Raw genomic sequence first — 15956 nt, forward strand, 5'->3', positions numbered from 1 at the left:
AAAGCCTTTTCTCTAACCTCAGCCACAGTGTTCAGACAGCTCAGAGTGTCCCTCCTAATCAGGTTTCCCTTCCTCTGTGAGGTTGCTTGAAGGAGGCTGCAAAGCATCAAATCCCCCAAAACTATAGTGCCTTGAATACATGCACATAGATGTTTAAGTCAAGTCACATGAAGGAACATCTGTGCATGATTATAAGAGAGCTCCATTATCAGTTTTTTTACTTCTGGAACTAGGGTGACGAGCTCCTTACTGGTCTCTGTTATTTATTATTTCACACTCGCTTTATTATTACTTACCTTGCTTTCTTCCTTTTGAAATTTAATGGTCAGCTTTCTTTTTCTTTTCTTTTTCTCATTCAATAGTCAACTTTATTCAGGACATCAGACGATTTATCCTCTGAGGGTTAAGAAGAGTCACATGAGTAAAATATATAATTACGGAGGTGACAAAAGCATGATTTCCATAGAGGCATATGAATAACAACAGCTGAAGGGAGCTCACTCCTATCTGTTGTTTCCATTCCAGTCATGAAGCATGAGCAAGTGATGCCTGGGGAGCTCTTTGTGTTGCCCTAGAATCTTTTTGAAGAGTTTTCTTTTCATTTGGCCCCCAAATTATATTAACAGCCGGGTTGTATAAATGCCTAGAACACTTGATTAGTTTGACTGTTAAGTTAGCCACCTGTGGTATGTGTTCCTAGAACAGAAGGTGTCTTTGAGCTTTTCTAGTACATGGACAACTATGTTCGGAAGGAATACATATGGCAGAGTCTGGGAACTCCCCCCAAACCTTGAAAGATGAGTTTATAAGCAACTTGTGGCTAGATTAGTCCCAGGTTTATAGTATCAAGAACACTGAATCTTCTGGGTGAATCTCTTTTCAAATCATTCTTGTTATGTAAAGTTAACATTAATATTACACATTGCTTTTTGGGCTGACGAGGGAGGGGGACTTGATTGGGGGAGGGGGAGGGAAAGGGGAGGCGGCGGTGGGGAAGAGACAGAAATCTTTAATAAATAAATAAATTAATAAAAAATATTACACACAACAATAAGTAGTATTCATATTCAAGAGCCGTGAAAATAATCTCATTTCTACAGTCATAACATTTATATGAAGCAAATCATGACACCCTCATATTGACATAAAATGTATAGAAGGTCTCTTAAGTTTCAGATGGTCTATAACATAGGACAACCATCATTTTATACACCAACCACTTGTTTATCACTATGATGTCATGTCTTTCCATATATTGCCTAGTATAATGTTACTCTGTCTGCAACTGGGCAGGGGAGAGAGAGGAACATGGCACTAGAGTGGTCAGATGTTATTATAGCAACTACTAGTAATGAGCTTTCTGACCTGGGAAAAATTATTTGGCCCGTGTCACCTCTGCTTTTTCATCATTAATCACAGGAAAGGAATACCACCCATTCCCTATCTTGTGCTTCAACTACATTTCTTTTCTCAGGGCCTATGGCAATAGGATTGATGACTTCTGGAGAAGGCCTATTGTCTTGGTTGCTCATATTTGTGCTTTTGTATTTGGATCCAGGTATCTGGGTTTGTGGTATTGGAAGTGTTTCTTGGCATAGCTACCTGGTCTCATCTTTTTTGAGTTGGGTTCCCTTCTTTAGTTGCTGTTACACACTCTGGGTCCCAGCCCAGTATGGTGGCTGTGAGCTCACTGGTAGAGAGGGCTTAAGTGGATCACCTGGTGTCCTAAAGGAATGTAGAGAGGTTAGGAGGAAAGGATGGCAGGAGCAGCAGGAAAGAACTGGAGGAACTCTGGATCTACACCAAGAGGCTGAATCCCTATGAGGTGGAAATGGGTTGAGAGAGGGGGCTCCTGTGGGCAGACTTCATCCAGACTAAGATTAAGGCATCTGGTGAGACCTGGGATGGAGAGCAGGAAAGACAATAAAGGTCACCTACCCTGAATCCCAGCCTAATGAGGCCACACTGGGGATCCCTGGCAGAGGCTGATTCTGTGGAGTTGGCAGGAGTTATAAAGGAATGCAGAGGGGCTAGAAGGAAAAGCTGAAAGGGATTGTGGGGAAAGAACTGGGAGGGGGAGGGCTGAGTGTGCCAATGCCATCCGTTCCATTAGGCCTTGTGAGGTGAATTGGATAATGTTTTTAAACCGTTTAAGTCCCTGCCACAGAGCTTTTGAGAATGCTATCTCTTATTACTTGATGCTAGACTGAGATATGATGCTAATTCTTAGGCACTTAAGAAAATAGGTATTTTTTTAAAAAAAAAAAAAAACTCTTTTAAAGAAAAGCTGCAAGGAAAGTGTGATAGGCTCATGGAGCACCCAGCTGTCTCTGTCGTTGATGTCTTATATTTCTGCCTGACATTCACCATAATATTTAGTTATGAATAAATATTGACACATTATTTTAATTAAACTTCAAACTTTAGATTTTAGCCAATTTTCCTTTCCCTTTCCCCCTCAAATTTGTATTCAAAATATTATAACCCATTTTCTTCCTGTCTTTTTGAGTTCCATTAGGTTGTCATAGTCATCAAATGACCTTTTGTATAATGGCCTTCCTTGACAGTTTTTAGGTGTACCAGTTGGGTATTTAATAGAACATCCTTGAATTTGGACTTAGCTGATGTATGTCTGGTGATTCATGCACCACTCTGTGACTGGTAAAAGAAAAAGACACCTTCCCAAGAGTCTAGTGCACACTGGCTTAGCATGGATCACGTAGGTCAGGTGTGATTACCCAGTCTCGCACTATGAACTGTTACCTCTAAAGCTTTTCTAATGCTGTCCCTTTAGGAAGCAGTTCACTAGCTGCATGAACACCCGGGAGTGGAGAATCACGTTGGGCAGTGTAAAAGACAACGCAGCTACCCACATGATTTGCAATTGTTTTGAATGGAAGAGTTGTATTTTCTCCTCCACTAAAATTTATTTCTCCCCTCTTAGGCTTTATTTATATTGGTATGATCAATTATTTTATATCCTGGATCATATTCCCATATAGAATTGTTGATTTGGTTGTTTCAATTGCTTTAGCTTTGGCCACTGGAAGTCTTTTACTTGACTTTATTGTAGCGTTTTTGAGGAGTTTTCTCATTTTGGAGAACACAAAATCCCTGGGCTCACTGTGCATAGTTACCGTACCTTCCACATAATTACTTTTAAAAAGTACTTAAAGGTTTATTTTTGTTTTATTTTACATGTATTTGTGTTTTATGTGCACATACAGCTGTGTTTTATATATGTGTGTTGTGCCTGTGAAAGAAAGAAGAGTGTTGAATGCCATAGAGCTGGAGTTATGGGTGATTGTGAAGCACGATGTAGGTGCTGGGAACCCAAGGTCTTCTGGAAGGATAGCCAGTGCTCTTAACAATGGAGCCACCTTCGTTGTCCCATCTCTAAATCATTATCTCTTCCAAAGAGTGTACATGCATGTGTGTGCATGCATGCATGTGTGAATGTATATTAGAAACCAAGATCTGAATATTGAGTAGTTCTGAAATTTGGACTGCTTTTCGTTTGGTTTTCATAACTAGGAAATGTATATATATGAAACCGCTCACAGGACTCAGTGGTTGAGTGCTTGCTACTGTTCTTGGAGAATTCCCTGCTTCAGTTCCTAGCACTCCTATCCGGTAGCCCACAATCAACTGCATCTTCAGTTCCTGGGGACCGGAAACCCTCTTCTGGCCTCTACAGACACCTACACATAAGTATGCACATATTCACAGACACAGAAACACACTGGTAACACAGGTACATATGCATAAAATTTTAAAGAATTTAAAACCACATGTAGATATTTCTATATATATTCATTAGCTTTTATTAAATTTACACTATTCTGATATCTCATAGTTTATGCAACTTTATTTTTCTGCCTTTTTACAACCTCTGATTTCACCAGTGATACACACTGCTTATACCATCTGCCATTGATTTTTTTTTTGTTGTTTAACCTGGTTATATGCATGGGCAGCTATTTCAGATTTGTTAATGCATTTCCCGTGAGAAGCAATTTCCTTCTACTAGAGTAGAATAATGCTTACACTCCTTTTCTGAGTATAATTTGAGCAGATTTGGATCAGCCCTGTGACCTCTCAAGGTGATCCTTCTTAGTATAGAATTATATTTGGCTTTCTTGTTTCTGTAAATATTCTCTTCACAGCCTGAGCCGAGTGGTTGGCATATCCAAATGGATTTGCATGAAGTCTAGACCCTGCATGTGTTTTATTGATAGTTTCTGGCTAAGAGATCTTTGTCTATGTGTTCTTGACAATATTGATCTTAGAAGCTACTTTTTAAAATGTCTGTGACAGTTATCGACAAAATCTTACTAGCAATGAGTTTTTAGTAGGCCCTTGGGAATCCCATATTTGATTTGTCCAAGAGATGCTGTTGGAAAACATCACAGAAAAGGGAACATGGCTTTCAAGAAATCCCAAGAGTTGTGACATGGGGATAAGGTGGTGTCATAGTTTGCCTAGACTGATAAATTCATTACACTATTCATGTAAATATCAGCAAATAGTCTCCAGAGGCAATCAGTCTGAAATGAAAATTCACAGTATAACTTACTCCCAGATGCCAGAGGCATGTAATAAACCACATGCTTTATGTTTAAATACCAAAATCTCCAGTAAATCGAAGCTTCCAGTGCTCTCATTGCACCTGTCCGATTTAAGGATTACAGGACTAAAACCCTAAAGACTATGAAATGTATTAATATGTCCTAAATTATATTTTTATGTATATAAATTGGTCAGTTTCTAGTTACCAGAGCTGTTCTCTGGAGCCATAAGGAAAACAGTCTGAAGTTAGTAGAGTTCTCATCCACAGTACTTAAGGTTCAGCCAAAGCTACTCTCTTCACTGTTTAAGTCACTCAGTCTAAGTCACTACAGTATAAAAGTGGGGTGACTCTTAAGGAACACTCTGCTGATAGGACGTCAAAAAAGAAGGTAGGAGAGCTAAACCATGGGCTCCCATGCATAAAAGGCAGCATCCTTCCTTACACCCATAAAGACACAGAGGCAGTGCTCCATGCATAGACCTGCTTTCTTTGGCATGCACGAGAGACCAAGAGAGAAACGGGCTTTAAATGGTTTCAGAGCGGCAGGTGGTTGATGAAGGGGCTAGTTGCTGGTGTATTTTAACAACAGGCAGACTTCCCACACTCAACAAAAGCTCTAGCTCTCTGTAATATATGCAGTCTCTACAATGAGCTGCCAAGTACTTCCTGAGAATCTGCAAAGATTTTACTCCAGGGGGTGTGGTTTGCAATTCGATGACGCTATTCTCTGCCCTCGCAACAATAAAAGCAAAGGCACAGCAAGCTGCCCTGTTTTCTCTCCCTAGAGAGGCACGGAGTCCCACAGTTCAGCTGAATACTACTTAAGTATCCTCAGGATATTTAAACACACCAGCAATTCTCCTTACTTGTTATTCCCACACACCATAAGTTTCTGAAATATGAATTAACTAAACACAGCAGTGTTTTCAGGGAGCTGAGGCTTACCATATATTATCTTCAAATGGTAAGGAGTCTGCTATTTATGTACCATATAATGGAGAAGTTTCTGTCTTAACAATAGATTGTGAAGACGTACTTAGAAAAATGTCTGATTGTTGCCATGCGAAGAACAGCTAGGATTAAGCAATAGGAATTCAACTAACAATAACAATGATAGCTTAGACTTGACTAAACGACCTTCCTTTTCTTCCCTCTGATCCCACAGAGGAGTTCATTTACATTTTAATACAAGGTATAGAAAGTAAAAGGAAGGTCATATTTTTCTGTGATATTAGCAGAGGGAAAGCTCGTGGGATGAGAAAAATGTAGTATCAGGGGAAACAAAGCATTCAGACGCCCTAGACCTGAACATAGACTAGGCTATTCTGAAGCTTATCATAAATTCTCTCTGGGAAAGATATCTAGAAAGTTTAGCTGCCTAAGCCTGTAAGCCATACTGAGGGTACTGTATACTTGGACGTCGGTATTTTAAAAATGGCCAGATTAATCTTCCTTCAATAAATCTACTACTTGGCAATGCAAAGGAATCTGAATGCCATCTTCTTCACTTGACTTGTTAACCATAGAAAATAATCATCGACCTTTCTATTCCAATCTGAATGACACTGTATCAAATTGTGTATTGAACATATAATGAAGCAGTGGAGAGACACATGCCAAGACAATGAAAGATTTCTCCCCCTCCCCAGGGAGAAATGTATTTAGTGACAGTTCCCACAATTTCCCCTATTTTATAAGAAAGTAAAATATTGCTTATTGTATTCATCTTCTCAATTTGACGTTAATGCCAAGGACCTAGATTTGAAAGAGTCAATGCTGCCAGACTTATAGGCATCCCAATGGGAACAAATTAATACGATGGCAAGTGCAGGCACCACAAGGTTGCTTTAACTGGAGCTACTATTTCAATATATTGTCTATATTGTGCAACTTAGGACACGTAAAGTAGGCCAGTATTATTTTTAAAAATGCAGAACAAATACACATGAAAGCTTTTGTAATTTTTTTGTTTTGCTATAAATACCATACTGTTTGTCATGCGGCCTCGTCAGTTACTGGACAGGGCTGCTGCAGGCATGCACAGTGCTATCTGGCAGAAAATAGCTGCACATGTACACGATCCCTGTCCTTGTCAGTTATGGGTCATTGAACATTCAACTACCGGTATTTCAGAGGGCTCACCAATGCACTTCCTTCCTAAATCTGCTTCCAAACAAGTAGACCTGGAGCAAGTTGATTAAACATCAGTTTTATAGTCAATGTTAGTGAACAAACAAATTTAAAAACCGTGTAAAATTAGAATTAATACGTAAAGTCACCCAATCATGTTGATCTATGCTGGAGAAGCCAGGTGGGATGGTTTATTCAAAGTCAAGACCCTGTCTTAAAGATAAACAGTGATAAAAAAGTAAGTGTGGTTTATCAAGGTTTCAGGACACCAGGATTTCTATGCAAATGCCAATAATACATTTGCATGCTAACAGCAAACAAAATTTTAAAAATTAAAAATGTACCAATTAGAGGCAGAACCTGAATGTCAAATAGTTGGGACCTGCACTATCCAAAGGAAGAATTATTGGTGGTATATATGGAGCAAGTCCTAAATACATGCTTGTCTTCTGAAAATGCCCTATGCTGATATCTTAGAGCAGTTACATAGATATGCACATATGTGAAAATTCATTTACCTGCATAGTAAAAGCTTCTGCATTTTACTGTAGGTGAGTCTATTCCCATTGAGAAAGCTTTGAGTTTTGTTTTGAGTCAAGGCTTCACGATGTAACCTCATGTGGCCTAGTTGAGCCTTGAACACTCAGTAATTCTGTGTCAGCCCCACAAGCTTTAGGGTTACAGGTGTGAGCTACCATGTGTGGCTAAAAATTTCGAGAAAGTTAAGAAAAACTGACCAAAAATTTGCAGTTATTAGGGACTTGTGTTAGTTACACACCTACCCACAAATGACTTTTAAACATTGACCTTAGAGTTGGACAGAATAACCTGCCCAGTCTCCAGTGCAACTTGAAAAACACAGCCCACAGTTTTACAATCTCTGCAGGCCAGAGAGCCAAATCATATGTTTGGGTGAAATGTCTGACTCCCAGCCAAAGAGACACAGAAGGCCCCTTTCCTCATTCTGTCCTCAGGGTGAGTGGTTAGGAGAGGCTAAAGAGCAAAGGTCATCAGGAAGAAGCACTAGGTGAAGGGAGGCAACTCTTTTCCACGCAGTTTGACTTCCCTGAGTTTCTATCTTCTCCTGTAAGGGGAGAAAAAGCGAATACAAATGATGGTCTCTGCCAACCCCAACGACCAGTAATTGGAGCTGGAGGAGCAGCGTGGAGAGGTTAAAAAGGGACAGAACTTTAGCAAAATTATCTATTCCAAGTGTGCTATTTCAAGGTTAGGAAATTGAGACCAAGTTCCAGGGCTTATTGGAAGTGTGTTGTTTACAGGCAATGGGAGAGCTGTCTCTAGATACGGCTGTGTAGGTGCCTAGTCCGGAGTTCCTTTCATTATGCCATTGTGCTGAGTAGCCAGCCTGAATATCAATGACGAACTGCTGGTTCTTTGCCCAAGCACCTGAGTGCCCTGATTTCAGAATGTTCAATGTGAATTCCCAAGCTCATGGAGGCCTGTGCGCCACTGACTCCAGGAACAATTTATAGTGTTTGTTGTGCGTCTGCAGCAAGAACAAAATTACTATTTAGAGCTGAGGTAACTATTTTCACAATCCTCCATGAAGCCGTCAGGCAGGTATTCTTTTGATGGTAAATAAACACCGTCAACCTCAATTATTTGGTTCTACTTAGTATATTTTAAAAGGTGATGGTTTAATGACCCCCTAGTCATCTATAACAATTAATGTACCACAGAAAAAGAAACATGAAATCCCCTTCTCACTAATAACGCAGAGACTGGTGTTATGAAAAGGCAGTAAATCCCAGGGAATGGAAATGCTTTTACCTTCCCACCAAATAACAATGTTGGTAATTTTCAATTATTAATTCACTGTTTCTGAAAACATATTATCTTTGGAGGACTTGGAAAGCAAGCAAACAAATAAACACAAACACTCCATAGAACATATAGTTACTTAGATAAATATACGCAAATAGATAGATAGATAGATAGATAGATAGATAGATAGATAGATAGATAGATAATAGAGGTAAGTAGATAGGTGATAGATATAGAAATAGATAGATAGCTAGATAGAGATATATAGACAGAGATAGATAAATAGATAGATACAGATAGACAGATGACAGAGGTAAGTAGATAGATAGATGGATGGATGATAGAGGTAAATAGGTAGGTAGGTAGGTAGATAGATAGATAGATAGATAGATAAGTAGATAGATATAGATAGATGCATATGACACATCTCTGCAATATGATCTGGGGCAGTTGTGACAAAGCAAATATTCTTGTACAAGCCAAAAATTCACTTACTATAGTGGACTCAATAGGGCTTGTAGCTGAAGAGAGAGTTTTCATTGATTGTAGCTGCCCCTTTCATGTGCAGGGCCAGTGGACTAGGAGGACAGAAAGATTTCTGTGCTATTAGGTTTACTGGGTGAGCAAGAATGACTTACCTTGCGAACATTGCTTAGAAACATTGTCAGGGTTCCTAGGTCTCTCTATGACAAATACAGGCAGGCTGTGCTTCTCTGTCATGATATGCTGTTGGTGGACTGAATGCCTGAACTTCTCACTAGTACGACATCTGTGCACATGTGGAATGATCCACGCGAGACATACTAACTTGGACTTAGAAAGATTTTGGTACCCAGCACAACAGCCTGCCTTCTGCATCCTGTATCTGCCCCACTGAGCATAACTGAAAAAGGAAAGACATTGGATCCATATTACAGCCTATTCTTTCTATGTTTGTCTGTGAAATGGGAAGGTTAATGTCTATCTGGAAAATTTCATTTACTGAGTGCTGTTATAACATAAACTCAAAATCTGTAGCTATTATGTTATGCAATAAAAACTAAATAACTATAAAATTAATCAAAATTAATGTGAGTATTCTGACTATATAGTATACTTACATGTGTTCATATTTACCTGTGTCCATACATAAATATTACCCATATATGATCACTAACTAGGTACAGTTGGAGGTCATAGCCTCTAGAACGTATGTCAATTTCCCCAGCTTGCCTTCTTAGCACTTATATTCTGGAAACATTACGATTCCCACTCACTTGCATTCTGAAAAGAAATGACCCATTTTGGATAAGTTACATGATCACCCTAAATAAGGATCACAAGAACAGACACTGATTTCACAGATATCCAAGAATACATTTTGCCTTGGTACTGATGAATGAAGTACCACTGGGCAGCCACTGGGTTAAGACAGGTTTTCCTGGGGATACCAACCTCAGTGACCTTATTTCAAAAACTTGACAACCTTTGTAAGGTGTATCTGTCCTTTCAGCCTGTTCCAATGCTGTGCCTTCACTCTGTGCGGTTTGATTTTTCAAATGCCCTCTTGACCGCTCTTACTCTTGGATTCCTCTTGGAAGATTTTCTTTCAGTCAGACAAATAGTACATAAGCAAATTGCACTCTTCTAACATAGACCTCTCAAGCATTTGGAAGATGGATTTGAGTTGATTCCATAATTTGCACCTCACTCTTAGGGCTGATACTCAAGTATCTGTCTCAATTCCAACTAAATAGACCATTCTCTAAATAGAACTCTAGTAATACCTATTTTTATTCCAAGTTCAATATCAAGGTCAAAATTCCTTACTGTTCCTTCTAGAGGCTCAATCTAGACTCTCTAAATACCTTCAGCTAGCTCTTGGTAAGAGTGAATCTAAAGACCAAGTCCAGGCTCCCTAAAGTATGTTGGTGATATAGGCAAAGTTTATTTAGTTTTCCAAAAGTGTTAATTTATTTCACAAAGCCCAAATGGTCTCTAACTTTCTCGTACAGATATGTGTTCTAAAATAGAGATTTCCAATATGGAGCTTAGATCTAATGCTACAGTGGCTATAAAGCTAGTTGGAAGTTGGGGAAGCTTTACTCAGCTAAAACAGGGGTAGGAATGATCCAGTGCTTTCAAAATTCACAAGGAACAAAGCTTGTGATTCACAAGTAAAACGGGCTAAATTTGATATAGAGTATGACTTCTTCACCACGAAACACTTTAGCAGAGTGCCTGCTGATTGACAAATGTGTTTGAAACATAATTCTTCTAACACTGGGTTTGCATGTCACTAGAGATGACAATATAAAGAGAGTCACAAAAACAAGCCATCAGACATTGTACAAACAGAATTACCATGAATTACAGATCATCATAACAGATGCAAAAAAATGCTTTTCCTTACCACGAGACTGGGAAGTTTGCATATACCTGCAAAAGAAAGGGGGAAAGAATTCTTTCCATTGCTCCTTGATAATTGACTTATATGAATTTTTTTTAATTTTTACTTCAATCCTGCTTGCTCCATAACTCATAAAATATTAACTTAATAAAGAAGAGGGCATGGAAAATGCTGTTTTCAGACAGAATATAGTACAGTCGGTCAATAGTTCAAGTTGGGCTTTGCTTCTGCCAATGTCATGGTTCATTTTAGGGTCTGGAGCCCTGAACTATACCGAGTATTGGGTGGTTAGACCTGATCTGCACTGGACAATGAGTGTGTAGCCCTGACTTGCATTGCGCTTCAGTGTGTATCCCCGATTTTCACTGAGCAATGAGTATATGGCCCTGATTTGATTCATGCTTGTGACCTTGGCAGTGATCTGTTTTGCTTGTTACAGGCAATGAAAGCTTGGAAGAAAACTACGTCCAGGACAGTAAAATGGGGTTTGTCATCAATGCCATCTACGCCATGGCGCACGGGTTGCAGAACATGCACCATGCTCTGTGTCCTGGCCATGTGGGCCTGTGTGATGCCATGAAGCCCATTGATGGCAGGAAGCTCCTGGATTTCCTCATCAAATCCTCCTTTGTTGGTGTCTCTGGAGAGGAGGTGTGGTTCGATGAGAAGGGGGATGCTCCTGGAAGGTAAAGAATCTCTATTCTCATGACCACTGAGTCAGACAGTGGCAACTGGGTTCCCCGGTATGGGAGTGTTGAAGATAAAATCATCTAGACAGATAAAAAAAAAATAGATGAAACTAAGAACACACCACTTTTGAAAAGGTCAAAATAGTTCATGCTTAACTCTAAGAATCTTTCACACTGCTAGCTACCCTCACACTGAGAAATCTCCTGGCCTTTCCCTCAGGATTCCTGATATCTCCTGAAAGCATTGCACTTGGATAGTAGAACCTTAGCAAACACTGCCTGCACTAGCTGGCACCATTCACATTGATGGACACAATGCTATTCTCCTCATGAAATATTATGCACACTATACCTGATTAATATTATGTGACAAGAACCAAACCACACATTCTTATCTTTCAGGCTGAAGCATGTTTCTGTTCTGTTCATATGTCTCAAAAGAAGAAAGACTCATGAGTTTGTGGACTGGATTTTGGTTTGTAGTGGCTTTCCAAAATGAATAATCAGCAAATAGAAAAGGAAAAACATATATAATTTTCCTTTGCATCATTTTACACACAATTTGTTCTGCAACATTTGTTTTGATACCATCAGTGAGCTCATACATAGCTGGTGCACAGTGAATGTGTTCTGTGTCGATGTTAGCTGTATTCATTCATACAGAGATAATAAGAATGACAGAGGGATTGAAATCCGTAGCAGGAAGGTCAAAGGCTCTGAGCCTATAGATGATGTGGTGAACCCATCATGCAGTCCCTGCTATCTTCCAGAGTATGGTTTTATAGGTTTAGAGATTTCTAGGGAAACATGTTTTATGCTAAGGTCAACTTATTTAAGTCTTATGACTGTTGGTACACTGACTTCCTTCTCTGACAGATAATGAAAGAGTATCAAAGTAAGCCTATCACTGAACATCAACAGAGACGAAGTGGCAGAGGCAGTGTGATCTGCCTCTGGCGTTTGCAATCACCTCGTCATACCACGCTACTTTTTGCTTAACCCTCAAATTAGGCAAAATTGCTGGAAAATTTCTTTGTGTCACCACAGAAGTACCGTGGGAGACTTAGTATGGAAGTGTCAAGTTTTACCTGTGGAGAATCTCCTGTGTGGGTTAACTGGAATCTCCCCGTAAAAATCCAACAGCTCAATTCAGGATAAATGATATGCCTTTATCAACAACTAAAATCATGTACTATAGGACTCCTTCCAAGATGCCAGTTTAGTGGGGGCAGGTGTCGATGGGAATGCGAGTGAGATGGTGTTGCAGGGTCTGGGAATGGGGGGCTATAAATACCTTAGGGAGTGGTTTCAGGAGGAACATAAAGGGTTCGAGATCCAGGCCCATCTAATCCCACTCTTTTAATCCTGAATCTACTGGAAATGAGGCTTGGCAGAGGTTCAGACTTGCACTGTAAGCCCTCCTCCATGATCCCAAACAGTAATAATAATAAAATTAATAATAGCAACAGCAGATCTCCAAAGCACCTGTGGGATTCACTTAGGGTTTAATTAGCACAGGGTCAGAGAATTTTCACACTCAGTAAATGCACATTTCCTTCCTTCTTCTTTTTCTATATATTAGTCATCCAGATCATAAAAAAGCAACCAGTTTCGATATCTTCCATCTTTAATTACATAGTAAACATCTTCCTGCATGAGGTTCGTCCGCTTAATCAGTTCAATTCCTCCTCGCATCACCTGCCTTGGGGATCTAGTTCCTGTCATAAATCACATGCTTTTGGTCCCTCTGGGAATTATTTAGTTAATCATCACATAACATAAAGTGAGTGTGGTGAGATTTCATGTGGGTGTGATTTACATAAGGACATTTTAAATAAAATGAAAAGACAGACCTGGGAGAAACCCCGGAGTTAAAAGGGCAGGGTGCTCTGTTTATTATTTACATGCCAATACTGGAAGCTCTTTTCCCTATAAGCCTGTCTTCCTCCCTTGATACCTTCTAGGTAGTTGCGTCGTTGTTGTTTTTCCTCCAGCATTTGAAACTTTTTTTAAAAGAGTGTTTTCATAAGAAAATATTGTGAAATTTTCAGCTTCCAAATGTTAATGAAGTGTGAACTGGTTTTCGCTATGAAAGAGCAAATGAGGAGGTGCTAATAAGAACCTCAGGAAGTGATTTATAGGGAAGAGATGGCTCAAGCTGGCAGCTTGCAAAGCCATCACTAAGCTTGGGAGGAAGTGTCACATTCTACTGTGGAGTTAAGTGCAGAAATTAATGGGAAAAAAATGGAAAGACTCGTATTGAACAGCCGCAACAGGTTCGTTGGCATGCACTCAGAATGTAGAGGTATTGGAGATGTAGATTGTTCATTGACCCCTAGATGAGTGTGAGCTATCAGCTCACAATTAATAGCCACTTAACCCACACTCAGAGCTACTCTGAAATATTTTTAGTAAGCCTCAGCAACAAGGAAGATCATAAGTATCAGCCAAAAACCAGAGCAGCAAAAGATAAATAAGAGTTCCAGGCACACTCTGTAAATTTTCCCCACTGGGCAAGGGGAAATTTCCTTTATTTTCTGTAAGTGGCTTTTCTTTCGGGAAGTTGCTACGTTTAGAAACTGTTAGAATCTGGATGTGGAGAAGCTTTGAGTTACCCTGTGGGTGACAGGACACATTTGCACATTAAGAACAGGCAAAATAATGTCAATAAATGGGTAGCTATTGTCTAGATAAGGAAGCAGGCCAGGTACAGCCAATAGATTTCAGAAGACAACACAGGCTGATGCACTGTAGCTGCCCATAGTACTGGGAGTGTGACTCAGTCTGACCCAGGTTCAAAGGGAAAAGTATTCTGGAATGAAGAAAGCAGGGGCATGGGAGGTCGGATGGAATAGAAGACTGCTCAGGAACAGGCAAATGTGCTGGCCTATTGCCATCTAGTTCCTTCAATCAACCATAAAGAGAGGTAGCCATGATGACCCATGTTCTAGTCCAAGAGGTTAAGGAGTGTGCAGAGCTCTACCGATCACACTCCCTCAGCAGATCCAGTAAGAAGAAGCCAAGCAGATTGCTTCAGGAAGCTACTGTATGTTATAGAAGGACAAAAGTAAAAGGAAGACTACTTGAGAAATGTCAGGAATGAAGGACTATGCCAAGAGCAGTGTCTTCCCAATTTTTTTAATGTAATAGAACTAGTCAGTATATTAACATGTTCCTAGAAGTAGAACTATGGATGATCTTAGGCAATGCTTCAAATGCACGCTGAGTCTTACCTTTGGAGCTGTATAAGATACCGTCTGCCCTGTGGTTTATGAATAGATACTTGGTAGACCCAATTCAGAAGACTAGGTAACCTAAGATCAATGCACCAGCAGATTTGCTGTCTAACAAGGGTCTGCTTTCTGACTCACAGATGGTTTCTTCTAATGGTGGTCATGTGTACCAAAAAGGCAAAGGAGATTTCTCAAGTTGCTTTTCAGAGGCAAGAATCTCAACCCTGAGTGCTCCTTCCTCATGACCCCATCACTGTCCACCACGTTGGAGTAAGGGTCTTAGCACATGAATTTGCATAATCCATAATTATAAAGGAGCTTCTGATGTGTCTTAGGTTCCAAAGTCCATATACGATCCCAATGAAGGTTGCAGAAATTAGTGATAGCCCTGAGTAGTTAGCTTACTATTTAAATGTGAGACAAGGCTCCAGGTCACACGTCCTGATGACAAATCCTCTGTTCTATCCATCGTATTGTTAACTGTCTGTGGCTGTATCCCAGGGGAAAAATATCTTCTGGTTCCCGAAAGATACTTTGGTTGCAGTAACATTTATTGGGGGAGAAAATAAAACAGAAAAATAAAAAAAGTGTGTGTTGCCACGCTTACTATGGAAGACTTCAGTATGTTTTTTTATTTATTTATTATGTTTACAACATTCTGCCTCGATGTATGCCCACACACCAGAGAAGGGCGCCATATCTCAGTACAGATGGTTGTGAGCCACCATGTGGTTGCTGGGAATTCAACTCAGGACCTCTGGAAGAGCAGCCAGTGCTAGCTCTTAACCTCTGAGCCATCTCTCCAGCCCCCAAGACTTCAGTATTTTGTGCAACATTGGAAGCTAATGAAATAGCTGGCTCAGATTGTTCGGTTTCACAAGTGTTTGTCTCAACCAAAGAAGAGAACTCTTTGAATATCAGTGTACCAAATAATAAATTGGCTGGCGAAATGGGGCTACGGGTAAGACTGCTTGCTTGATAAGCAAGAAGGTGTGAGTTCAAATCCCTACCACACATATAAAACACCAGGAACAATTACTCATAATTATAGCCCCAACATGGGGGGAGTAGGAACAGGAGGATCCTCAACTGGGCAACCCACACAGCCAAAATGATGAGCTTCTGGTTCAATGAGAGACCTTGGCACTAAGCGGCAAGAT

At 40.0% G+C, this 15956-nt stretch overlaps 1 protein-coding gene across 2 annotated transcripts in view; it reads left to right on the forward strand.

The window, feature by feature from the left end:
• The window catches only part of Grm1 (glutamate metabotropic receptor 1), a 365609-nt gene that overhangs the window by 290599 nt on the left and 59054 nt on the right, over positions 1–15956 (forward strand). For both annotated transcript variants that reach the window (XM_050161614.1, XM_050161615.1), the window contains exon 4: positions 11314–11560. In XM_050161614.1, coding sequence (XP_050017571.1) covers positions 11314–11560 — 247 coding nt within the window. The remainder of the gene's footprint in view (positions 1–11313; positions 11561–15956) is intronic.

This window comes from Alexandromys fortis, unplaced genomic scaffold (genome assembly GCF_014885135.2).
Source record: "Alexandromys fortis isolate MF-2015 unplaced genomic scaffold, M_Fortis_MF-2015_v1.1 scaffold_134, whole genome shotgun sequence".
Lineage (NCBI taxonomy): Eukaryota > Metazoa > Chordata > Mammalia > Rodentia > Cricetidae > Alexandromys > Alexandromys fortis.